This window comes from Enhydra lutris, unplaced genomic scaffold, assembly GCF_002288905.1.
Source record: "Enhydra lutris kenyoni isolate GAN:26980312 unplaced genomic scaffold, ASM228890v2 scaffoldscaffold24, whole genome shotgun sequence".
Lineage (NCBI taxonomy): Eukaryota > Metazoa > Chordata > Mammalia > Carnivora > Mustelidae > Enhydra > Enhydra lutris.
Genome location: NW_019154108.1, coordinates 4,084,046 through 4,109,753, shown reverse-complemented (window position 1 = coordinate 4,109,753; position 25,708 = coordinate 4,084,046). Strand labels below are relative to the sequence as shown.

Here is a 25,708-nt window from a genome sequence, read left to right as displayed (position 1 = left end):
TCCTTGCGGGCTACTGGACCCTGAATATATCTATCACCACCTTCTGTTAGAAGCTTCTGGGAGACAGTGAGTTCTTTAAGAGCAGAAATCATGGATGACTTAGTAATTTTTTCATTTTCCGCACCTAGCATGTGCTTAATAAAGGCTCGTTGAACCAAACCGATGTGGGATGAGAGGAATAAATGGCATCGCGCTCCAGAAGGGAGGAGGAGCAGGAAGGACGTGTGAAAGGAGGTTGGCGCACAGTCTGCCTCGGAGACCGGGAGGCTGGTCCAGGCGAGCAGAAGAACTCCCTAAAGCTGAACACCAAGTGTTTGTTGTCCATTTGGGCGCTCTGAGCCCTGAGCACAGCACGGCATGGTCAAACCACAGTATTCTGGTTGAGCAGATGGCCTGCCAAGCCAGGTGATCGTTGATTTGTGAGCAGATGACTAATGCAGAAAATAGGGCAAGGGCAAGAGGGATCGACAGGGATGAGGTTTCTTAAGGCAATATGAGCCAATGCAAATGTTCTAGAAGCAGACGGGTGGAAAAACAGATGGAAATAGATAATACAGTTTGGGTCAAAGTTTTCAAAAATGGCATCTTCCCTCTGTCCCTATCGCCCAAGGGTGGCAAACGCAAATTTTTAATACCGTTATAAGTCAGGAAGAACATTTTGTTAAAAGTGGACTCTAAAATGGTCCCATGGAATGAAACAGTTTCTTACACACTGAAAAGGAACAACTTAACATACCAAAATATTTCACAACCAGAGGTTACCCTCAACTCTCCTTTAAAAGCAATCAAACATTATTTTCTATTTAGAAAAACAAATGTCAGTGAATATCACCATGGTCAAACTTGGCAGGGTACAAAGTATGGAAATCACCAAAGAAGGAAAATGTGAAAATACCTTTTAACAAGTTCATATTATATAGCAGAAGAATTCCAAAAAGCAAACAGATTTTAAAAACCCTAAAACTATAAACCTGTACAACTAAATCGTCCACCATTTATACGTCTTAAGTTCAGATCTACTTTCGCTCTGGATTTAAAACCAAAACGAAGCACTGGTTGTACACTTTTGGCTCATCTGAAAAACGTTTTCAGAGCTTCTTAGCACAAAAGTACAAAGGGATATGGTAATGAGTTCCCTGAACAAACAAATATACAGAAAAAAGTGAGTTGGTTTGAGCTCTCGGGGCACACCCGGTGGCCTGTGGCTGCTCTCATCCTGTGCCATGAAGAACGTATTAGGGCCTCTCTACCTCTTCCTTCCAGCCTGGGGACCACCAGCAGTTGTTTTCAATGAGAGAAGAGAATGATTCCCTACCAGCAAAATGATTTGCTATTGATCACAGCTGACAGGGACTTGAGGTGCGGTGGGGAGGAGCGTGGGGGGTGTGTGGGAGGGGGTAGTGGTATGATTGGAAAGCTGAGTTTCTAATAAACCCAGACATGGGGATGATTCTTAGCATTACCTCAATCTACCTCACAGGACAATCAAAAGTCACAGGTATAAACTCTCCCCCAATGGTAATGGAAGGGATATGTTAATAGTTTTTGTACCTTACTTTATGCCTAGTGTTAGTACCTGGAGTAGTAATTCTAAGACTTCGGAGGTTATCAAAATAACCCTTGGAGCTTACTTAAAATGAAGATTCCCAAGGAGACATCCTCAGATGTTTAAATTTACAAGACTTGGGAGTGGATGGGGAGTCTGCATTTTTAAAAAGCAACCTGGGTAAAGCAGCTGGTGCAGCCACTCTGGAAACCAGTAAGGAGGTTCCTCAAAAAGTTGAAAATAGAGCTGCCCTACGACCCAGCAATCGCACTACTGGGTATTTACCCTAAAGATACAAATGTAGTGATCTGAAGGGGCACGTGCACCCCAATGTTTATAGCAGCAATGTTCACAATGGCCAAACTATGGAAAGAGCCTAGATGTCCATCAACAGATGAATGGAGAAAGAAGATGTGGTAGATATAAACAATGGAATACTATGCAGCCATCAAAAGAAATGAAATCTTGCCATTTGCAACAACGTGGATGGAACTAGAGGGTATTATGCTGAGCAAAATAAGTCAATCGGAGAAAAACAATTATCATATGATCTCCCTGATATGAGGAAGTTGAGAGGCAGGATGGGGGGCTTGGGGGTAGGGAAGGGAAAAATGAAATAAGATGGGATTGGGAGGGAGACAAACCATAAGAGACTTTTAATCTCATAAAACAAACTGAGGCTTGCTGGAGTGGAGGGGGGTAGGGAGAGGGTGGTTGGGTTATGGACATTGGGGAGGGTATGTGCTATGGTGAGTGCTATGAAGTATGTAAGCCTGACGATTCACAGACCTGTACCCCTGGGGCTAATAATACATTATATGTTAATAAAAATAATTAAAAAGCAGCCTGGGTATGTCTGATGCAGGTCAGAGGGCCCACACTGAGAAACCCTAAGCTAGAGGCTGCTTCTTGTTCTTTTGTCTGTTCTGCAAGAGTGTGTCCCACTATTACTAGACGGTGACAGGTATTGTTTAAAAAAGGGCGGGGGATATTATTTGGAAAAATAAATTCAAGAACTGCAGTGTCAAATTCACATTCCCATTCCAGGGCTTTCAAATTAAAAAAAAAAAAAAATGCTCACATGCTGCGTCTCACCAGAAACGAGAGTGTACAATGTATTTCAAACATTTCTGATGATCAAATCTTCTTATTTAAATAGGCTGAGCATACCTTGGGAAATGCTTCCATATAGAAGTTTTATGTAAGAATATCCAAAAGCAGAGAACTACTCAGGAGGGTAAGCCACAGTTCCTGACGGGAATGGTTTACAGGGCACGGAAGAACGCTCTGGAACCAAGATGCCGGGTGACAGACAGACCCGGAGTGTGAAGGTCAAACCGTAGCTCAGCAGCAGGTCACTGAATTGATGCCTGTCAGAGGGTTAGCACACAGTGAGGTCCTTGTCAACAGCGAGCTTGGACAAGGACAGTATTTGCAGAGTGAGAATGATGCCGGAAGTCAGAGCAACTCTTGGGTCCAGAACCATGGCGCTTTAACAAGGCGTAAGAGACCATGCGGGTGTAAAACCAACGGTACTGAAGCTAGCCAACACCTTTTCAGAACTGACCTTGCTCCTGGCACCGTTCTGCGGACAACACAAGGGTCAGCTCGTTTGTGAGGTAGAGATGAACATCAAGGTCCATTTAACAAATGAAGAGGGAGACTCGGGGTAACTTGCACAAAGTTGCCCCACTACTTAGTGGCAGAGCTGGGATTTGAGCTCCAACTGGAGTTTTAAAACTCTGCACGTCTGTGTTCCTCTCGTCAGATGGGTCAGTGCGTTTGCAGTTTAAGGAAACTATCTGAGCAGAAGAGAGTTTTGCTTGCTTGTTTGTCTTTTAAGGGAAGGCAAGTGATCAAAGAGGCCGGGGAAAACTGTGTTGCTCACAGCGGGTAAGGCTCATGTAAATGTGAACTGCCTGGGCTTTGAAGAAGGTAATCGGGGTGGCATAAATAAAAAACTCTGTCTTCATTCCCTTCGATACCAATTCCACTTCGAGTCTATTTCAAGGAAGTAATAAAAAATATTTATGAAGAATTATGCACAAGGATGTTTACCCTAAATTTACACATAATTAAAAACTTAGTTGAAACGGAGTATATATTAGAAAGTTCACCAACTGTAGGTTCTGAGGTGTGGATTAAATCCTGACTCCCTCCCTTATTAAGTATGTGACCTTTGGCTAGTTTGCTACCTCTACCAAGCTGCGCATCCTTCATCTCTAGGATGGAGAAGATGATGTTAACTTTACAGCACGGATTCTCAACTGTAGTACTCTGGACATTTAGACACTTAGTTCTGAGCCCTGCAGGATGGTCAGTAACATCCCTGACCTCTAACCATCAGAAGCCAGTAGCTCCCTTCAACCCAACTGTGACAGTCAAATGTCTCCATATACTGCTAACTGTCCTCCATTGTCTTATAGGATTGTTGTGAGGATTAAGTGAACTAATTTAAAGATACTTGGTGGTGAAGGGAAAAAGAGGAATCAGCAGTTTTTTGAATGGGGAAGCCAGTAAGAGCATATAAGTCTATGTATGCATATCCTTATATGTGGATGTATACAAAGGCGGAGGAGGTAAAGCTAGTAGAAGGAAACAGAATTAAAATCCAAGATGAAATCAAAACCATAATGAGATAGCACTTCAAACCTGTCAGAGTGTCTAGTATCAAAAAGACAAGAAATAACAAGTGTTGGTGAGGATGTGGAGAAAAGGGGGCCCTTGTGCACTGTTGGGGGGAACGCAGTGTACGCTGGCACAGCCGCTGTGGGAAACAGTATGGAGGCTGATCAACAAATGAAAAACAGAATTACCATAAAATTCAGTAATTCTACTTCTGGTTATTTATCTAAAGGAAATGAAACACTAATTCTAAAAGCTAATATAAGCATTATTTATAACAGCTAATGTACGGAAGCAATGTGAGTATCCCACAACAGATGAATGGATGGAGATGGACTCTTACTCAGCCATAAAGAGGAATGAAATCTTCCATTTGTGAGCATGGATGGACCTAGAGGGTATTATGCCCAGGGAAATAAGTCACACAGAGCAAGACAAATCCCATATGATTTCATTACATGTGGACTCTGAGAAAACAAATGAACAAACAAAACAGAAACAGACTCATAGATACGGAGAACAAGCTGGTGGTGGCCAGATCGGAGGAGAGATGGGGAAATGGGCAAAATAGGGGACGAGGGTAAAGAGATACAAACTTCCAGTTATAAAATAAATAAGACACCAGGATGCGACTTACAGAAGAGGCAACACAGTCAATAATATTGTAAGAGTTTTATATGGTGACACAAAGTAGCTACACTTATTGTGGTGATCACTTCATAATGTATATAAAAGTGGAATCACTAGATTGTACACCTGAAACTAATACAGTGCTGCATGTCAATCATGCTGAAATTTTTAAAAAAACCCAAGACCATGGAAATAACTGATTAAAGCAAAGTCCTAAAATATGTGAAAGAGATGGCCCCCTCAGAGAAAAGGACCATCCCTTGAACTGGGAACACAGAGAGGAAAGGTAAGGAAATGAAACAATTCTGAGAGTTTTCCTTTTTATAATAATGTTATCCCTATTTTGAAAAAAAAGATTAAGATATAAAGAGATCTTTTTCCCATGGTACAAAATAGGTTGACAGACCTGAGAGTGGAGCTCCATCAGATTTAAGTCACATATATTGGGGGAAAAGCCCAGTCGTCAGTTTTATTAGTATATTATTGTGCCTAGCCCTTAAGAATGAGTTGTGTAAGCAATCTGGCAGTGTAAACATTTCAGTGTATGTTGGAGATGTGGTTACAGTAATTTCAGACGAACTGATCATGGGACCAGGTTAATGGCTGGAGATCTGGTTTGGGGAACTATTTCTCCCATATCATTGTCACTCCCCTTCCCTTCCCCATTCCCACCATCCCCCAGTTTCCCTCCTTCGCACGGTCACCTACTTCTCCCCTGAAACTATACACCTACGTTCACAGTTTCTGACTTGTTTCTTCCATCGTTTATATGCGTTCATTGCATGGTTCCAATAAATATTTACTCACTACCTATTATGTCCCAGGTTCTAGGGATATGATAAGTTAACAAAACCATTGGGGGAAGTACAGTTGAAGTACAGTTAAGAAGACAGACAATAACCAAACAAGAAACAGATAAATTAACCATATGCAGTATTATACAAATTACCAATAAACAAAATTCTGTTCTGTCCAATCTGTGCCTAATGCTCCCTGGCTAGTATACAAATTCAAACACTGCTTTCTCCCCATCTGGGAGGCCTTCTTATTTATTAAGCAGTTGTAATACAGTGTCTTTGTTAAAGATCAGTTCCAGGACCACAAGAACTATGCTGCTTTATATAATCCAAGCTGAAACTTAAGACAGCCACCACTCCCTGATGTATATTCATATTCTATAAATCTATATAATACTATAAGTTACATACTTTCATCCTTTTATCGTTCATCATAATTATAACCCTCTCAGGTCCTCTAACCCTCTAAATGGGCCAAGCAAATGACACGGGTTGCTTTCTCTCTGGGTCTAGGTGTACTGGCCATCTTTAAAAAAAAAACTGATTCAGAGACAATACATTCCACATTTTGGTCAAGACAGTGTCCTCTTCGACAATCAGTGAGTTGAACCTTGTTAGACCACATGAAACGGCCAAATGATGATGTTTCGGTTGGAACATTAGGAAGGCTTTTCTGAAAAAGGCTCAGATTTTCACTGTACCTAACTGAGTCTATTTTTATATCTTGTTAGAATGCTTAAATATAGAAATATTTTAACTTTTCTGTTTTCATGGAATTTTAATTTTGAAATTGGCTCTTAATGGAAGCATGTAAAAGTTACCCAAATTTATAAAAATTGGGTTTTACTCATTTAATGAAAGACACATGTTCACAAAAAAGCGTTCGGAAAGGCAATTCTTTGTAATACCCACAATCCTCAACCCTGAACCTCCTGACCAGGTGTGCAAGTCCAAGTACGCAGATCTCTTCGGTTATTGTCAGACTTTCTTAGGCAAACCAGCACATCAAAGGACAGGGAGTATTTTTCAAATGAAGCAGATACTGGGGAGGCAGAGAGGAAGTGTGGACGGCACACGTTCACAGTCTGCAGTCCGAACACACGCCAGGACGTCCACCAGTCCTAAGGAAACTGGGCTCAGTTAATGAAGGTCAGAGGTGTAAATCTCCACAGGTTAGATTTTTAGCGTAGGGGAACCTTGCACGCTTCTTTCAAGCTACGTCAGGGTCTATCAACCTTGATACTATTGGCACGTTTGACTGGATAATCCTTTCTTCCGGAAGCTGTCCTGTAAATAGTAAGATGTTGGCTTCTACCCGCTCGATGCCAATAGTACCTCCCCAGTCTGACAATCAAAAATATTTCCAGATATTGCCAAATGTCCCCCAGGGAGCGAAATCATCCCTTGCTGAGAACCAATGAGTTAAGTGGAAATAACACTTTTTCCTGGTTTCTTATGTGAGGGAGTAATTGCAGTGATAGAAAGATTTCAGCAGGTGAAGCCTTTTTTTAAAGTTATATTTTTGCTCTTTACATCAGATTCTTATTTTTTTTGTTGTTTTGGCTTATTCCTCGGTGTCACCAATTCTCTTGGAAGCCATGTGACAAAACAAAAAATTGCAGGACTAATGACCAATTACTAAAGTGACTAAAATGAAAATGCTCCAATTAGAACTTTCTTCGCTTAAATTTGGTCAGAAATAGCAAGTTATGCTTCAAAATGTTGTAATCAGGTAAAGTTGGTTTTTAATACCCCATTTTGTTATGCAATTAGATAGCCCTAAATAACATTCGTCTTTGAATTTAGGGCTGATTCAGTTAGTTGGTATGCGAACAAGTGTATTTCCTAAAGCTTTATTTATGTACTATTCTGTTTTCTGCTTAGAACTTTGTATACTAGATTTTGCTTACCCCAATAATTAAGAGAAATCCATTCCTAACTTTATACTAAAATAAAATACATCAGATTGGGACAAACAAAATAAAATGCTTTAGAAAAGAACAGAGTCATAAATTAAAATATGCTAGTCCCTCTTCGCAGTTTCTTAAAAAACAAACAAAAACAGGAGTCCTAAATAAGTGACTTATTTTAGGCTTCACTCTGGAATATAGTCTCTGGGGTCCATCCACTCAGACTGTCTAACTTCTAATATACAAGTGTACGGCTTCTAATAACAATTGTCATTTACCAACTGATCTCAGGCATACATTCAGATGGCCTTCTCGCTGCCTACAGAGTGCCCCATGCCCACTTGTCCAGCCTACTTAAATGTTACTGTTCCTCCCCCCACCCAATTCAACAGTTTTTTGTATGGAGTTTCCTTATCTTATTGAATTTCTAAGTTTACAAAAATAACATAGGAGTATATTAACAAATAAGTTAGTACATGGGTGTCTATAAAACTTACAAATACCCCTAGCTTTTCTTCAAACCCATCTCCTACCCCTTTCTCTCCGCTCATAGAAACACACGCAGAAACACGGGGATGTGCACACCTGAGCACGCACTTCCACGAATCTTCTTTCCATGTCTCCTTAGTTGGTTTCTCCTCTTCTACTGTATTTCTAAAGGAGAGATAATTCTGTCCTCAGCTCTCTTCTCTTTGGTTTCTACACTTTATCCCTAGCTGCAAAATTTTAAATATCTCACAATATCCAATCTCTGCCTGAAGCCCTCTCCTCTCCACTCTGATTTACACATTTAACTGTCTAGAAGGCATCTCTACTTGGATGCTGAGAGTCATTCAAATATCAGGTTTTCTTCCAAGGACTTGATAATACGGTACCTCCCTGCCCATTTGGGAGTTAGTGTGGCCACGTAGTTCACTTTGGATAATAAAAAGGGTACGGAAATGACACATCACATTCAGACAGAAGCATTAATGGCCAGTCTGTGACTCTCCACTCATTCTTTTCCTGTGCCGTGGGGATCAGCAATAATCTGATCTGTCTGAGTCTTGAGAATAACAAGAGGCAGAGACCCCGACAACTTGAGGTGGGCATACAGCATGATCGAGAAATAAATCTCACAGGAGGAAGCCACCAGATTCAGAGAGCTGTTTATTGCAGGAGTTGAACTCAGCCTGTCCTGACTCAACACTGATGTGTCTGATGCATCCCAAATTTAGCAGGGTCAAAACAATACGACCCATCCCATTTTTCCCTTTCCCCATACTACTCATCTTTTTAGATGGCACTAACATGTACCTGTTTTCTAAGACTTAAAAATCTTTTTTTCTAATTTTACTCATTCTTTCACTTTCCATGTCTAACCCATCAGTAAATCTTAAAAGATTGGCTTTACCACCAAAGTATATCCCAAATTCAACCACTTCTCAGTATCTCCATGGCTGTGGCCCTAACCCAAGCCATCATCTCTCCTCAGAACTGCCCCATCAGGCTCTTGACCTTCCCTACAAATCCACTCCCCTTTGTTGTTTTCATTAGTGTCTCTTCTTATTGGTTTGTAAGAACTCTTTTAAAGTTTAGCAAATAAAGTATTAACTCTGTCTGTCCTATATGTTGTAAATGTCATTTCAATTTTAGCTTTCCTTTTTTACATAAACCTGGCTCGATCTTTAGATTTAAGTCACTGGTTTTAATAGTCACTAGCCTTAATCTGTTTAGTTCTTTTTTTTTTTTTTTTAATTTATTGAACAGAGAGAGACACAGTGAGAGAGGGAATACAAGCAGGGGGAGTGGGAGAGAGAGAAGCAGGCTTCCCACCGAGTAGGGAACCCAATGTAGGGCTCGATCCCAAGACCCTGGGATCATGACCTGAGCAGAAGTCAGACATTTAATGACTGGGCCACCCAGGCGCCCCAATCTGTTTAGTTCTTGCTCAAACAGGAGTGTCTGGTAGAATACCTAGCAAACACACAGCTAATACTGTTTAATAGCCATCATGACTCTGAAACCAAAAGGAGGTTTTTGGTTTTTTTTCCCCTCCTTAAGAGGAGCATTTCTTAGTAGAGACTGTAATTATGACCTCAAGACTTTAACTGTTATCCTGCTTTTTCAATGTTCAGATTATACATTTTGTTGCATACATGAATGAATTCAAAGCAAATGAATCAACTTTTGGATTTAAATTTTGCAGAATTCATTTGCTTCATATTATATGCTATCATCTTTAAACCATAATTAGATTCTTAAAACAGAAGATACAGGGCCAGAAATTACGCCATGAAATGGCTCCCTGATAATCCTCAGATAAAATATATATATATTTTGTATATATATTTCACATATATATTTATATATATACATAAATCTGTGTGTGTGTGTGTGTGTGTATTTGTACATTTGCACAGCATCATCATAGTGGGCAATGGTGCTGACAGGTACAGACATGGAATTTAAGGAAGAAGGATTGGTCCAGGAATACGGGGAGACTAGGCACCATGGAATTTGAGCGAGTGAAACAAAGGCACTATTGAGAGCCCCAGGCAATGAGGGAATGTAAGCGTCAGTCTCATAATACAATCCTTCAACAATATGTAATTCAGTGGAAAAAAAAAATAACATATTTGTACATCCACAGTAAAGGGAAATAAAGTAAAAAAACCCTACATATTCATTACAAATGTAATAATAGTAATAACAGGATTACACAATTACACCACATTTGTAGAGTCTTAGATCTTAATTTCCACTATTTATACTATTATCTTTAACTTTCTTATAAAGTTTAATCTACTTATGTTCTATATTTTTCCTTCTGAATATTATTTTTGGCATTTTATATTTCTTTCTTCTCACTATCTTCCACTTAAATATCTTTCTCTTTTTCATTAAGAAATTTTATTACTGAAATATAGTTGACATACAGTGTTACAGAGGTAGAAGGTGTGTTTAAAACCTGTTTTTGAAAACTGCACAAAAGACAGTTATCAAGGAACGTGAGAAAATGATACAGGCACAAAATTTAAAATTGCCCATACTATTAATATTTGGTGTGTATCTTCTCAGGATTTCTATGTGCAAATATATAAATATAGATATCATCCTGTATAAAACTTTTAAAGCAAAAATGGGATTATGTTATCCATGACGGGTTTTTTTTTTCCAGCTAATTTATCGTGAAAAATCCAATTGCAGTCAATATATACTTACCATTTTTTTTAATTTGCTTCAAAGCATTTCATTGATGTACCTACCATACTCTATTAAACCAATTATCCATGATAGATATTGATGCTGCTTTTAAACACTGATAACTGTGAACAATGTTTCAAAGTCATTTTTGAACAAATACCTTTGCACAATTATTGAATTATTTGATAAAAGTAAATGTTTAAGGGTAGAATTGCCTGGTCAATAGGTTGGCATATAACCAAAGCATTTGATACGTAACACCAACTGGCCGCCTTCCAGGGGGGCCACATCTACACTGTGCAGCATCTTGTACACAAGAAGGACCATTCTTTCACATTTCTCATAATTTGAAAGGTCAAGAACAATGTATAGCTGGCTATTTTAATTTACAATTCTTGGTTGCTCATGAAACTAGACTTTAGAGCAATCCTTTCTTTTTTTCCTGTATGGTATTAAATGAATGTCTATAGATTTGGTCAGCTTTCTTTTTTTTCTAATAGGTTTTTGTTCTGTTTTAAATGAATCAAATAGAAACATTTCTATTTTGAGGATATTTAATCCCTTGAATGTCATACATGCTCCAGTATTTTACTAATTTGTCATTTGCCTTTTAACTGTTTACTGTCTTCTGTACCATACAAAAGCTTTAAATTTGCATGTAACTTAAGCTCTCATATTTTTCTTTCATTATTTTCCAACTCATTAATCTTTATTAATTTTTCTTTAGTTTTTTGTTGTTGTTGCTCACTTTCCAACCTTTTAAATTTATTTACTTCCGGGACGCCTGGGTGGCTCAGTTGGTTAAGCAGCTGCCTTCACTCAGGTCATGATCCCAGCATCCTGGGATCGAGTCCCACATCGGGCTCCTTGCTCATCAGGGAGCCTGCTTCTCCCTCTGCCTCTGCCTGCCATTCTGTCTGCCTGTGCTTGCTCTCTCTCCCTCTCTCTCTCTCTCTCTGACAAATAAATAAATAAAATCTTTAAAAAAATTTATTTACTTCCATTAAAAATAAATTTAAAATTATTAGTTTTTCTCTGTGTATAGCATTGGCTCTATCTTACAATGTTTCCTGCTTAGTGTTTTCTTTTTTTTTTTTTCTTTTAAAGATTTTATTTATTTTATTTGAGAGACAGAGAAAGAGAGAAAGAGATTGAGAGAAGGAGTGGGAGGAGGGGAAGAGGGAGAAGCAGACTCTCTACAGAGCAGGGAGCACGATGGAGGGCCCCATTCCAGGACCCTGGGATCATGACCTGAGCCGATGGCACTTAACTGACTGAGCCACCCAGGCGCCCTGTTCAGTGTTTTCATTGTTATTATATAGCCCAAATAGTCTGTTAAGTATTGATTTCTATTTGAATCCATTTTGGAGTATATTTTCTTTTTCAGAATAGATCAGCTTTTATACTTAAAGTTTGCTATGCATGTCTAGTTTTCTATAGCTTTTGTAGCTTACCAGATATCCAGTATTTATATATTTAAAAAATAAACACACACATATCTTTTGAATTGACCTTATTTTTTACAATAATCACATTCTTTTTCATTTTAGTTTTTGTCCAGTTGATCTGCTAAAGATAGGGAGAAAATTTTTAAACTCTTACAACTCTAATGATTCTGGTATTTCACTCTATAGTATGATAATCACACAAAGATAAATTAATAAAAAATTAATTTATACCTTTTGGTAAAAATGCTTCTGTAGGCTTTTAAATATCAAACCCAAACTTATCACATTAGAATTTCTAAAATCATACTTGACCATAACATGTTTTCAAAAGAGAGGTATAAAAATTTTCCTTTTGGGGTGCCTGGGTGGCTCAATCGGTTAAGCATCTGCCTTTGGCTCAGGTCATGATCATGGGATCGTGGGATTGAGCCCCACATCGGGCTGGGCTCTCTGCTCAGTGGGGAACCTGCTTTTCCCTCTCTCATTTCCAGGCTTGTGCTTGCTTTCTATCAAATAAGTAAATAAACAAAATCTTTAAAAAAATTTCCATCCAAACCAATTCCATTCAAAAATATCAGCATACAAAAAGATGTTTAAAATACTGTGAGAGAAACTATTGAGAAGGGCAGAGATGGCAGAGTCAGAGGACCCAAAGCTCACCTTGCTCCACAGATACAACTAGATACACTCACATTAGTGTAATTAACCTGGAAAATGACTGAAGACTGGCAGGACGTGCTCCACAACTAAAGGTAGAGAGGAAGCCACATCAAAGAGCATAGAAAGGGAGGAACATAGTGGAGACACAGAGTAATTAAAGTGGCCAAAAGGAGCGAGACAGAGAGAGTTTTAAAAGAAGCAGGAGAGGGACGCCTGGGTGGCTCAGTTGGTTGGGCGGCTGCCTTCGGCTCAGGTCATGATCCCAGCGTCCTGGGATCGAGTCCCGCATCGGGCTCCTTGCTCAGCGGGGAGCCTGCTTCTCCCTCTGCCTCTGCCTACCACCCTGTCTGCCTGTGCTCATGCTCTCTCTCTCTCTCTCTCTCTCTCTGACAAATAAATAAATAAAAAATCTTTAATAAATAAAAAAAAACAAATAAAAAAAAAATAAAAGAAGCAGGAGAAAAGACGGACACTCCATAAGGCTATCAGCAGACTTTTCAAAGTGCTGAAAGGAAAAATCCGCAGCCAAGAATACTCTATCCAACAAATCTATTATTCAGAGTAGAAGGAGAGAGAAAGAATTTCCAGACAAACAAGAGCTAAAGGAGTTCATGACCACTAAACCAGCCTGTAAGAACTCTTTGACGAGGACTCTCTGAGTGGAAAGGAAAGACCATAAGAATAAAAAAACCGTCGGAAGCAGAAAAGCAGTGAAAATGAGTATATCTGTAAAAATCAGTCAAGGGACTCACAATAAAAGGATGTAAAGTATGACATCGTGTACCAAAAATGTGGCAGGGAGAGGAGTAAAGAATAAGCTCAAACTTAAGTGACTGTCAACTTAGTAGAGGCTGCTGTATGCAGATGTTATACACAAACCTATTGGTAACCACAAATCAAACCAGGAATAGATGTGCAAAAAAAGAGAGAAAAGAATCCAAGTATAGCATTAAAGAAAGTAAGCAAACCATGAAAGAGAACAAGAAAGGATCAGACAACTAAAAAACGACCTCAAAACAAGTTACAAAATAGCAATAAATACATACTTATCAATAACTGCTTAGAATGTAAGTGAACTAAACAGTCCAATGAAAACACAAGGTGACAGGCTGGATTAAAAAAATAGTTTTTTGCGTGCAAGAAACTCATTTAAGACCTAAAGACACATGTAGACTGAAAGTGAGGGGATGGAGAAACATTTATCATGCAAATGGATGTCAGAAGGAAACTGGGATAGCAATACTTCTATCAAACAAAACAGACTTCAAAACAAAGGCGGTAACAAGAGGCAAGGACAGTATATAACAAAAGGGACAATCCAACAAGAAGTTATAACAATTGTAAATATTTATGCATCCAACATGGGAGCACCCAAATACATAAAACTCAAATACATAAAAATACATAACAGGCATAAAGGTACTAACTGATAGTGATACAATAACTGTAGGGGACTTTGACACCCCACTTACATCAATGGACAGATTCATCCAAATAGAGTATCAACAAAGAAACAGAGTTTGTTTGTTTTTTTTTTAATAAAGATTTTATTTATTTATTTGACAGAGATCACAAGTAGGCAGAGAGGCAGGCAGAGAGAGAGAGGGAAGCAGGCTCCCCGCTGAGCAGAGAGCCCGAATGCAGGGCTTGATCCCAGGACCCTGGAATCACAACCCGAGCCAAAGGCAGAAGCTTTAACCCACTGAGCCACTCAGGCACCCCAGAAACAGAGATTTTGAATGACACCCTAGATCAGATGGATTTAACAGATACATTCACAACATTCAATCCGAAAAGGGCAGAATACACATTCTTTGGAAGTTAACACAGAACTTCTCCAGAACAGATCACATATAAGGCTCCCAAAAAAACAACAAATTCAAAAAGATTGAAGTCATACTATACATCTTTTCTGACCACAGGGCTATGAAACTAGAAATCAACCACAAGAAAAAGGTCTGGAGAGAGCACAAATAACGTGGAGGTTAAACATGCTACTAAATAATGAATGGGTCAACCAAGAGACCAAAGAAGAAATAGAAAATTACATGGAGGACTGCCTGCCTCGCTCAGTCCACAGAGCATCTGACTCTGCACCTTAGAGTCGTAAGTTTGAGCCCAGGTTAGGTGTAGAGAGTACTTAAACAGTTTTTGTTTTTTAAATTACCTCAAGGAAAATGAAAATGAAAACACAATGGTACAAAATCTCTGGGATGCAGCAAAAGCAGTTTTAAGAGGAAGTTTATAGCAATACAGGCTTACCTTAAGAAGCAAGAAAAGTCTCACATACACTACCCTAAACGTACACTTATGGAGCTAGAAAAAGAACAAACATAACCCCAAACCAACAGAAGGAAGGAAATAATAAAGATTAGAGCAGAAATAAATGATATCGAAACTAAGAAAATGATAGAACAGACCAATGAAACCAGGAGCTGGTTCTTTGAAAAGATCAGTAAAATTGATAAACTTTGAGCCAGACTCATCAAAATAAGAGAGTTTCATTTCAAAAAAGAAAGAGGGAAAATAACAACCAATACCACAGAAATACAAAGGATTGTAAGAGAGTATCATGAAAAATTATATGCCAACAAATTGGTCAACCTAGAAGAAATGGATAAATTCCTAGAAACATATAAACTGTCAAAACTGAAGCAGGAAGAAACAGAAAATTTGAACAGACCCATTACCAACAATCAGTAAATAAAAAACTGCCAATGAACAAAAATCCAGGACCAGAAGGCTTCATAGGTAAATTATGCCAAACATTTAAAGAAGAGTTAACACCTATTTCTTCTCAAACTTTTCCAAAAAACAGAAGAGGAAGGAAAACTTCCAAATTCACTTTATGAGGCCAGCATTACCCTGATACCAAAACCAGATAAACACACTACACTAAAAAGAGAACTACAGGCCAATATCCCTGATGAATACAGATGCAAAAATCCTCAACAAAATATTGGCAAACCAAATCCAACAATACATTTAAAAAAATCATTCACCAGGCTCAAGTGGGATTTATTCCTGGGATGCAAGGGTGGTTCAATATTTATAAATCAATCAATACATTACGTCAATAAGAAAAGATAAAATTAATATGATCATTTCAAAAGACACAGAAAAAGTATTTGACAAAGTACAACAACCATTCATGATAAAATCCCACAACAAAGTAGGTTTAGAAGGAATATATCTCAACATAATAAAGGCCATATATGAAAAACCCATAGCTAACATCATACTTAATGAAGAAAAACACAGTTTTTCCCCTAATGTCAGGAACAATACAAGAATGTTCACTCTCACCAGTTTTACTCAACATAGTACTGGAACTGTTGGCCATAGCAATCAGACAACAAAAAGAAATAAAAAACATCCAAATTGAAACTATGGAAAGAACCTAGATGTACATCAACAGATGAATGGATAAAGAAGATGAATGGATAAAGAATATATATATACACACACACACACACACACACACACACACACACACACACACAATGGAATACTATGCAGCCATCAAAAGAAATGAAATCTTGCCATTTGCAATGATGTGGATGGAACTAGAGGGTATTATGCTGAGCGAAATAAGTCAATCGGAGAAAGACAATTATATGATCTCCCTGATATGAGGAATTTGAGAGGCAACATGGGGAGTTTGGAGGGTAGGAAAGGAATAAATGAAACAAGATGGGATCAGGAGGAAGACAAGAGACTCTTAATCTCACAAAACAAAATGAGGGTTGCTGGGGGGAGGGGGGCAGGGAGAGGGTGGCTGGGTTATGGACACTGGGAAGGGTATGTGCTACGGTGAGTGCTGTGAAGTGTGTAAACCTGGCGATTCACAGACCTGTACCCCTGGGGCTAATAATACATTATATGTTAATAAAAAATAAAAAATTAAAAACAAACGAACAAACATCCAAATTGGTAAGGAAGAACTAAAACTTCCACTGTTTGCAGATGATATGATAGTATCGTAAGTATGAGAAAACCTTAGAGATTCTACCAAAAAACTACTAGAATGTTAAATGAATTCAGTATGGTTGCAGTATACAAAATCAATGTACAGATATCTTTTCTATTTCTATACACCAATAGTGAAGCGGTGGAAGGGAAATTTTTAAAAAGCCCATTTACAACTGCATCTAAAATAATAAAATACCTAGGAGTAAACTTAATCAAAAGGTGAAAGACCTATACTCTGAAAACTATAGACATTGATAAAAGAAACTGAAGATGACACAAAGATATGGAAAGATAGTCCAGGCTCATAGCCTGGATGAACAAATACTGTTGAAATGTCTACACTGCCTAAAGCAATCTACACATTTAATGTAATCCCTATCAAAATAACAATTTTTTTTTTCACAGACCTAGACCAGACGATACTAAAATCTCTATGGAACCACAAAAGACCTGCAATAGCCAAAGCAATCTGAAAAAAGACATACAAAACCGGTATCGTAATTTCAGACTTCAAATTACATTGCAAAGCCACAGTAATCTAAACAGTAGGATACGGACGCAAAAACAGACACGTAGACCAACAGAGAAGAATGGAAAGCCTAGAAATAAAGCCCCAATTATATGGTCAATTAATCTTCAATAAAGGAGTCAAGAATATGCAAGGGGCAAAAGACAGTCTCTTCAACAAATGGTGTTGGGAAACCTCGACAGCTACAAGCAGAAGAATGAAACTGGACCACTTTCTTACACCACACACAAAATAAACTCAAAATGGATGGAAGACTTAAATGTGAGACCTGAAGCCATGAAAGTCCTAGAAGAGAGGACAGGCACTAATTTTCTGGCATTGGTCATAGCAATATCTTCTAGATATGTCTCCTGAGGCAAGGGAAACAAAAGCAGAAATAAACTATTGGGACTACATCAAAATAAAAAGCTTCTGTGCATCAAAAGAAATGGCCAACAAAACCAAAGACAACCTACCAAAGGGGAGAAGATATGTGCAAATGACATATCCAATAAAGGGTTAGTATTCAAATTAATGAAGAACTTATACAACCCAATACACATTAAAAAAAAGAAAACCAATGAACCAGTAAAACGTGTGCAGAACACACGAACAGACACAGCTCCAAAGAAGACACCCCGATGGCCAACAGACACATGAAAAGATGCTCAACACCATTCAATAACAGGGAGATGCAAATCACAACCGCAATGAGATACCACCTCACACCTGTCAGAATGGCTAAAATCAAAAATTCAAGAAACAAGTGTTGATGAGGAGGAGGAGAAAAAGGAACCCTTGTGCACAGTTGGTGGGAACACAAACTGGTGTAGCAACTGTGCAAGACAGTATGAAGTTTCCTCAAAAAAATCGAAAATAGAATTACCCGATGATCCAGTAATCATGTAAGTGGGTATTTACTCAAAGAAATAAAAAACACTAATTTGAACGGATATATATGCACCCCTATGTTTACTGGAGAATTATTTACAATGGTGAAACTATGGAGGCAGCCCAGGTGTCCATCAACAGGTGAATGGATATACATGTGGTGTACATACAAGGGAATATTATTCAGTCATAAAAAAATGAAATCCTGCCACTTGCAGTAACATGGATGGACTAGAAACTAAGTGAAACAAACCAGTCAGAGAGAGACAAATACCATTTGATTTCATTCACATGTGGAATTTAAGAAACAAAAGAGCAAAGGGGGAAAAAAGATACAGGCCAACAGGTGATGGGATTAAGGAGCACATTTGTCAGGATGAGCACCAGGTGATGTATGGGACTGTTGAACCACCATACCCAATCACTACATTGTACATGTGGAACTAATATACATTAACATGGTATTTTAACTACATTGGACATAAAATTTTAAAAAGAACAATACTCAGAATATGTCAAAAAAGCTATGAAGACAAAATTATTCTCATCAACTAGAGTGAAGTCACTTATTTTGAAAACAATAGAGGAAATAAAATATATACATAAGGCCCATGTACCTTCAGAAGGCCCCCTCCTACCACCCACTGTGAGCTTTCCCAGCAACAGATCAATTCTTATAGAGTCTATCTGGCAAGATTAATAAATTTGGAAACATAATATAGATCGCAACTCACTTTCAAAGTCTTCTGCCTCCAACTGAACTGCCTTTTGCTCCAGCTGATTAAGATAAAAGTTCAGTGGGGGGCGGGGGGGAGGGTTCAAAAACTAAGCTTTAAGCAATGGTCTTTTAACATAGGTTTGCCAGAAGCAAAGGCTTATTGGTGTTGCGAAGATTGAGACAGACCATTCATTTTTATATGCACATGGAACTAAAATAACACTTTGAGGCCAGTAAGTTTTCATCTTTTCTCTTCACTTTAATGATAGTCTTATTGGGTTATGCATAAATTAAGCAAATCAGATGGGCTCAGCCTATATGTTATTCAAAGAAAATAAAAAACCCTAGTTGAGCTGATGATACCTAAAGCGCTTAGAATGTTCTGATTTGCACTTACACATATTTTAAATATTATAAAGGAAATATACATTATTGCACTGTACTGTCTGGTTCTTTATAGGTTTGGTGATGGGTTTTCAGGGTTATCTAAAGTCTCTCACCTTCAACCAAAGGCAAGAATTTAGGAGTTCAAGGCCTGGCATAAGATACAGGACAAATTATCATGCATTTAACATCTATATTTTTCAGTACAATATATTTTGGTGATATTTGATCTGGCACACTCTATCTTTGCAAATGACTTCTGGAATCCAGTGGACCCGCAAAATAAATACTCTAGGTAATAACTACTTTTCCCATTAATGGAGGCCAACCGTGTCCACTTGTCTTGTTGAATGTGTTCGGAAATCACAAGACAAAGTATTTTTTAAATCTAAAAACAAATGTTTAAATCTGATTTTCCTTTCTTTTCTTAAACAGCAAAGCCCTCCAATATGTGTTCCATTGTTGCATTTAACCTAACCAGAACGTAACACTTAGTTTTTAAAAAAAATTGTTTTAGGGGCGCCTGGGTGGCTCAGCGGGTTTAAGCCTCTCTGCCTTTGGCTCAGGTCATGATCCCAGGGTCCTGGGATCGAGCCCCGCATCGGGCTCTCTGCTCAGCAGGGAACCGGCTTTCTCCTCTCTCTCTGCCTGCCTCTCTGCCTACTTGTGATCTCTGACAAATAAATAAATAAAATCTTTAAAAAAATTTGTTTTAGCATGTTTTGGTTCTATTTCTCCTTTTCAAATGTTCCTTCTCTCTAAACGAGGTGGTCAACTTAATACTTCTGCCAGAAAAAATGTAAGAATCCTATACTTTAAGAAGACTGAAGTAAAAGGGGAGTAGATCTCTCTTTCAAAAGATTCATAAGAGAAGAGATTAAGTATAGCTTTTCCCCATAACTTAAAAATTTTTTGAAGCATTCATTTCTGGATTCAGCAGGATTTCTCTCTCTTTCTCTCTCTCTCTCTTTTTTTTTTTTAGTTTTCATTTATGTTTCTGTACCAACGTCATTAAAAAACTTGAGAGCTTTTGTTATAGAATTTTATTCCTTATTATTTTAAGTATTTCTCTACCTGTAATTTGCCTAATATCAAAGATATTTAACAACCCAAAGTCTTTAATAAAGAAATAAAATTAAAAGTCTATTATATTCCTAGAAATGCCTACCAAGAGAGGGCATCAAATTAAATAAGGAAATTAAATGTCTTCTTTCTAGGACAAGAGACATGGAGATTACTTTTGACCTGAAGGCCTCAGTTCTGCAAATGACGTTCTTCTATTTGTGTACAACAAATTAAGAAAAAGAACAAAAACAACATCCCCCGACCCCATTACTGTACATATGTTTTCACATTCCCCAAAGTGACTCATGAAGTCCCAGACTCTGTCTCCCTCATGCAGACATGGACTTGGAATCCACAGTTCAGGGAAACCCCTCTGAGGAGGAGACAGACTCTACCCTAAGCAATTCAGAGTATCACCATGCCAACAGAAAAACATTTTCAAAAGGAAAAGTAAGTAACGGGACTGGAAGGATTTTTTTTTTTTTTTTTTCAAGCAACGGTGATCTCTGCAGAAAAGGAAAATTTGCTTTTTAAGGAAAAATAACAAAATACATACAATTGTTCAAAGAGGAATATGAACCTGGATGTATCACTCTCTCATAATATAAATCTAAAGGTGCATCTATCATGAAAGTTTGCTTCCTTGGAGTTTAGAGGATGAGATCCCAAACCCAAAGTATAACCTAACAGACAAGGAAGCAGATCAGCTTAGTTGTTACTGAGAAAATGAACAGTAGCTCGTTCCATACACTTCAGAATATACATGTACTTGTGTGTGTGTTTGCACATAATGTATGTGGGATGATGAATCCATTCACCCTGCTCTAAAGAAACATTAATTTAGCAGACTTCATTCTCTTTAGAGTCAATGCCATTCCCTAAGTACACAATTAGCCATTGTGAGTCTAAAATGAGTCACCTTTTACAGCTGGCTCACGGCCCGGCTGGCAACAAGTTAAGTATGTTGCCTTGGGGACAATTCAGAACAAGCATTCCAGAATCAGAGGGAAAAAAGAATCTCATACTCTCCTTTTGAAGACTCCAGATCTATACTCTGGAGACAGCACAGCTTGTATTCCAATGTTTTCCATTTATACTGAAATTCTAAGCGCACAGAAAATAGCATGCAGATGGGCTGTTTGTGATTTCAGGAGGCTCTTTCGTGCCAGAGCGCATGGTCAGTATAATAATCGGATTTTAAAAGTATTAGCATTGCAGTTTTCCACAATTCATAACATAAACAATGAAAAATTAAGGCATAAGGGCAATAAATACCAGAACCTCCAAAGTAACCACTCTTCTATTAAAAACCAAAACCCTCGGTGCCCACGTCTTTAACACTCCTCAGCTGAGCCTCTGGCACCTGAAGACACCCCCTCAGAGTCTTCATGATGCAGATGGTGGCTCCAGGAGCCTGAAAACCCCGGAAGGTCTTCTACAGCATCCTGGACGTACCCGTACGAGCAGCCTAGATGGCCGGGTTTCATTGCTATTGCATTATAATTATCTGAAAATCGGTAAACTCTATTAAACCGAACATCGCCCAGAAGAACTTGACCAAGTAAGACGCAATAGATGGACGAGTCCTCTAGAGAAGTATTTTCTTTTGGGACTTTTACAAATCCCTGTAAGGTATCAGCGAGTCACTAGGAAAGAGGCAAATCATTAATGCTTTTCGAGTGGTCTAAGGGTTGGCACTCCCCCCACAACGTTGGCAGCTGGCTTCTGGATCGTCAGTCAGCGCACGCGTAATTAGCTCATGGTACTTAACAAACGAGAGATGGAGCCCATGGAATTCTAGACAAGAGACTCGATAGAAACGACCAGATCAGACATATTTACTACCCAAGAACTGAAATACATCATAGGCTGTAAGAACCAAAATATGAGTTTTTATATTTCGTTCAAATGGTTTTTTCTAATAATGGTAGTATTAGGGTAGACATAGTATCCTTCACTTTGTGTAAGACATCTCTAATTTCATAAGCTACCTGGCGTTTTTAAAAAGTGGACAGAATTCACTGCCTCCTTCGTCACAAATGTCTATCTCGTACTTTTCTTGTAGTATTTTTAACTTTATTAAACATTATTACTTGGGTCACAAGCAGTTCTACCCAGATATAAATTCATAAAGTGACACATTTTCAATACCAACCACGACTTCAACATGTTCTATAACAGCACATTCCATCAGATTCAACTGCAAGATTTCCCACATTTGTTTTACATTCTATACGTATGGCTTATGAACAGCAATTTTGATGAATTCCAGCTGGCTTAAATATGCAGGCAGCCCCTTATAGAACAGATTCTTTTCAATTCCTATTGTATTCAATGAGGCCCATTTTAAGTGGGCCACCTGGTAGGATGAAACACTAATAGTTCTCCACAGAAAACAGGAAAAACAAATCACCCTGCTAAACTGAAGACCATCTTTCCTAACTACAAGTGAGAAGCAGCCCTACTCTTCTGGGAGAACTGAATTTGAATGCAAACGAGCTAGCAACCGTACAAACGAGTACAGCGCTCACTTCTCCCATTACAGTGACAACATCAAGATAATTTTCACCATCGGTGAGTGTCGCTCGGTTTCACGAATCCACCAGCACACTCGGTCTCCTCCTCCATCCCCCACACCCTCCTGCTTCCGTGCAGCTGGAACACATCAGGGAGCAGAAGCCAAGTCAACTGTGGACCCCACCCTCCTCCATCCATTTTAAGGCACCTTCAAAGCCCGAGCCCTGATCTAGTTCACTTGCACCAGCACAGCCGGCCGTCCTGCTATTTAAGACTTCAGCTTGGGGCTTTCATAACTGCACATTAACGGGAGACCTTTGATTTCTGGTCAAAAACTTCGCTGCCCTGAGTTCCATGAGATTGTTGTGCCCTTTCTGTGGAAGAGCCCTTATTATTCAATCTTCATAATCTTTGCTCTCAGTGTCGACCTCCTTCCTTATATCATCAACCTCTCCGAACCACCCGACAGCCAGCCCCGAGGAACCTAACAGTGCCCTTCCCAAAGGTCAAAACGGGGCAGCCGTTAGGGTAGTCCCAGTGCATATTTCCCCTGGAATGTGCAAGCCCTAGACCACCGGCGCTCTGCTGCACACAACAGTCATCGCAACGTGCACAGCAACGCTCTTGCCAAGGTACATGCGGCGGGGAAGTGGGAGCTGGAGAGAAGGAGAAGCCGCAAAGGGACAAAGAACTTACTTTGTTGTTCCCCTGTGCACGCAGCCGCAAGGAAGGAAAAAAAAAAAAAAAAAGAAATATGTTAAACATAAACTTATTTAAAGATTCTAAGGTTTTTCACGCTAGAACAAAATCACAACAAATAATTTATCCGCTGACATCCCATACATACATACAACACCCAGAGCCCATGGGCAAGTCAAAGAATCCACTTATATTAAATGAAATCATATATTTATAACGGCAGAAAATTATGACAGAGATTTCCCCCTTTCTTTCTACCCGGAATCCTTGGAGTATGGGAACCTGGCCAAAAAGCCCTGGTTTGAGCTGGTAATAAGTGAACCGTTAGCATGAAAGGCAAAATAGTATGTCAGCTTGCCCTTTCCTGACGGCCCTCCTCCAACATGCCAAGCAGTGGAAAATTTCATCAGCCGATGCATTTTTAAACAAACACTGCATCCTTGGTTTCAAAGAAGGTGGAAAAAGAAAGGGAAAGAGCACAGAGGAAAGGAGTGGGTGGTTCTGGGGAGACAGGGTAAGCAGACCAAGTTATGACCGACATCTGCGCCTTCCTCCACTTCATAAATTATGAGTTTTGTCTCGGGCTGGCATGGGAAGCCAAAGCTGTATAGTGGGGACGAGGCCAAAATAAACACTGGTCCACATTCAAGAAAATGGCTCTTGAAAGGTTAGTCACCAAAAAATGCAGTCATTTCTACAAGAGACTCTCTGGATAGAGACACAGAGCAGCCAGCGACAGGCGGCGGGCAAATGGCCCTCCTGTTTCCATCCGGAGCTGCGGGAGGATGATTTATATCGCACAATTTAACTCACATATGGATTAAAAAAATAAAGTGGTGATTCATTACTCCCAGGGCAGCCCGAGTCCTTGCGAGGTCAGATCCTGCGGGGACGACGTGATGGGATCCGGGCAGGGAACAGACCGGCACTCTCCTCACGAGGGCCTGGGGGGGCTGCTCGCTGAGATGCAGGGGGGAAGGGGGCTGTCAGGAAAGCGTGTGCATGTGTGGAGCGGGCTGAGCGCGGCGGGGGCACGGGCCGGGCTGGAGACCCGGCATTCGGCGCTAAAGGAGGGTGTGCGGGGAGACGTGCTCCACACAGCGACTTTCCGGACGGGGGCGAGGCAACAACCACGGGGAGGGTATTTTCTTAAAAACCGTGCCAACTGGGGACTCTGGGGAAACGTCCAATCCAAGGCCCATCACAGCCATCGTAGTTAATAACGACAGAACGTGAGTTTCAAGACACTGACACGGCAGCGTGGAGAAGCTCCTCGGCGTGGGGCGTCGCGCCGGCATCGCCGTTCCCATCCCTGGCTTCCGTGGGACACACACAAGGATCCGAGAATGAACGAGGCGGGAGGAGAGCGCGTGTCTGGAAGGATCCGCCAACCATGCAGTCAGGCGATGAAGACGCCCGGGAATTTCCTCAGGAGTAAAACACGTTTAGCGTAACCGGACCCTGTCCTCCCGGGAAGGTGCGCGGACGCTCGGAGTGCGCGGGGCTCCGCAGCCGCGCAGCTTCTGCTCTGCCGAACAACGTTCGCGCGCGGAACCAAGGCGTTTTGCACATCAGGGGGTGCGAGGCTGCCCGGCTCGAGGGCAGATGGTTCTGCGTGTCGGGGCCACGATGATGTCACAGGGCAGGGGGCCTCGATCCTTAACTACGGGAAACGTGGAGGGCGCGGCTGGCTTGGCCATTTCTCGTTTCCTCCGATCATTCCCCAACGGTGTCCTGCGCCAGGGGCCGGCGGCCGGGGCGGTGGGCCGCACTGAGCCATCGCTCCCTCCGCGGCTCTGTGCGACGGGCGACGCACGGCTCATCGCGGCCAGCGCCTCGCGGAAGGACAGCGACACTGCAGAGCTGGCCACGTGGCGGCCTGGCGTGTGGACGCGCCGGGAGCGAGCGGCGGCGGCCGGGCCACGCGCGGGCCTCGTCCGGTCGGGTGGGGACGGTGAGTGTGTGCGCATGCGTGAGCGCGGGTCGGGCTAAGGGGCATCTCTGCAGGCCGGTGGGCGTCCCGCAGCCGTCTTCTCGCCCTCGGATGATGCGCAGACACCCCCCGCCGTCTTCTCGCCCTCGGATGATGCGCAGCCCGCCCCCCCCCCCCGCCGTCTTCTCACCCTCGGATGATGCGCAGACCCCCCCCCCG

At 40.4% G+C, this 25,708-nt stretch overlaps 1 protein-coding gene across 3 annotated transcripts in view; it reads right to left on the bottom strand.

The window, feature by feature from the left end:
- Window positions 1-25,708, bottom strand: part of LOC111150646 (dynamin 3) — a 527,967-nt gene that overhangs the window by 61,771 nt on the left and 440,488 nt on the right. Inside the window, exon 17 of one of the 3 annotated variants that reach the window (XM_022508132.1) lies at window positions 23,554-23,565. The exons of the other annotated variants lie outside the window; for them this stretch is intronic. Coding sequence (XP_022363840.1) covers window positions 23,554-23,565 — 12 coding nt within the window. The remainder of the gene's footprint in view (window positions 1-23,553; window positions 23,566-25,708) is intronic. 3 annotated transcript variants of the gene reach the window in all.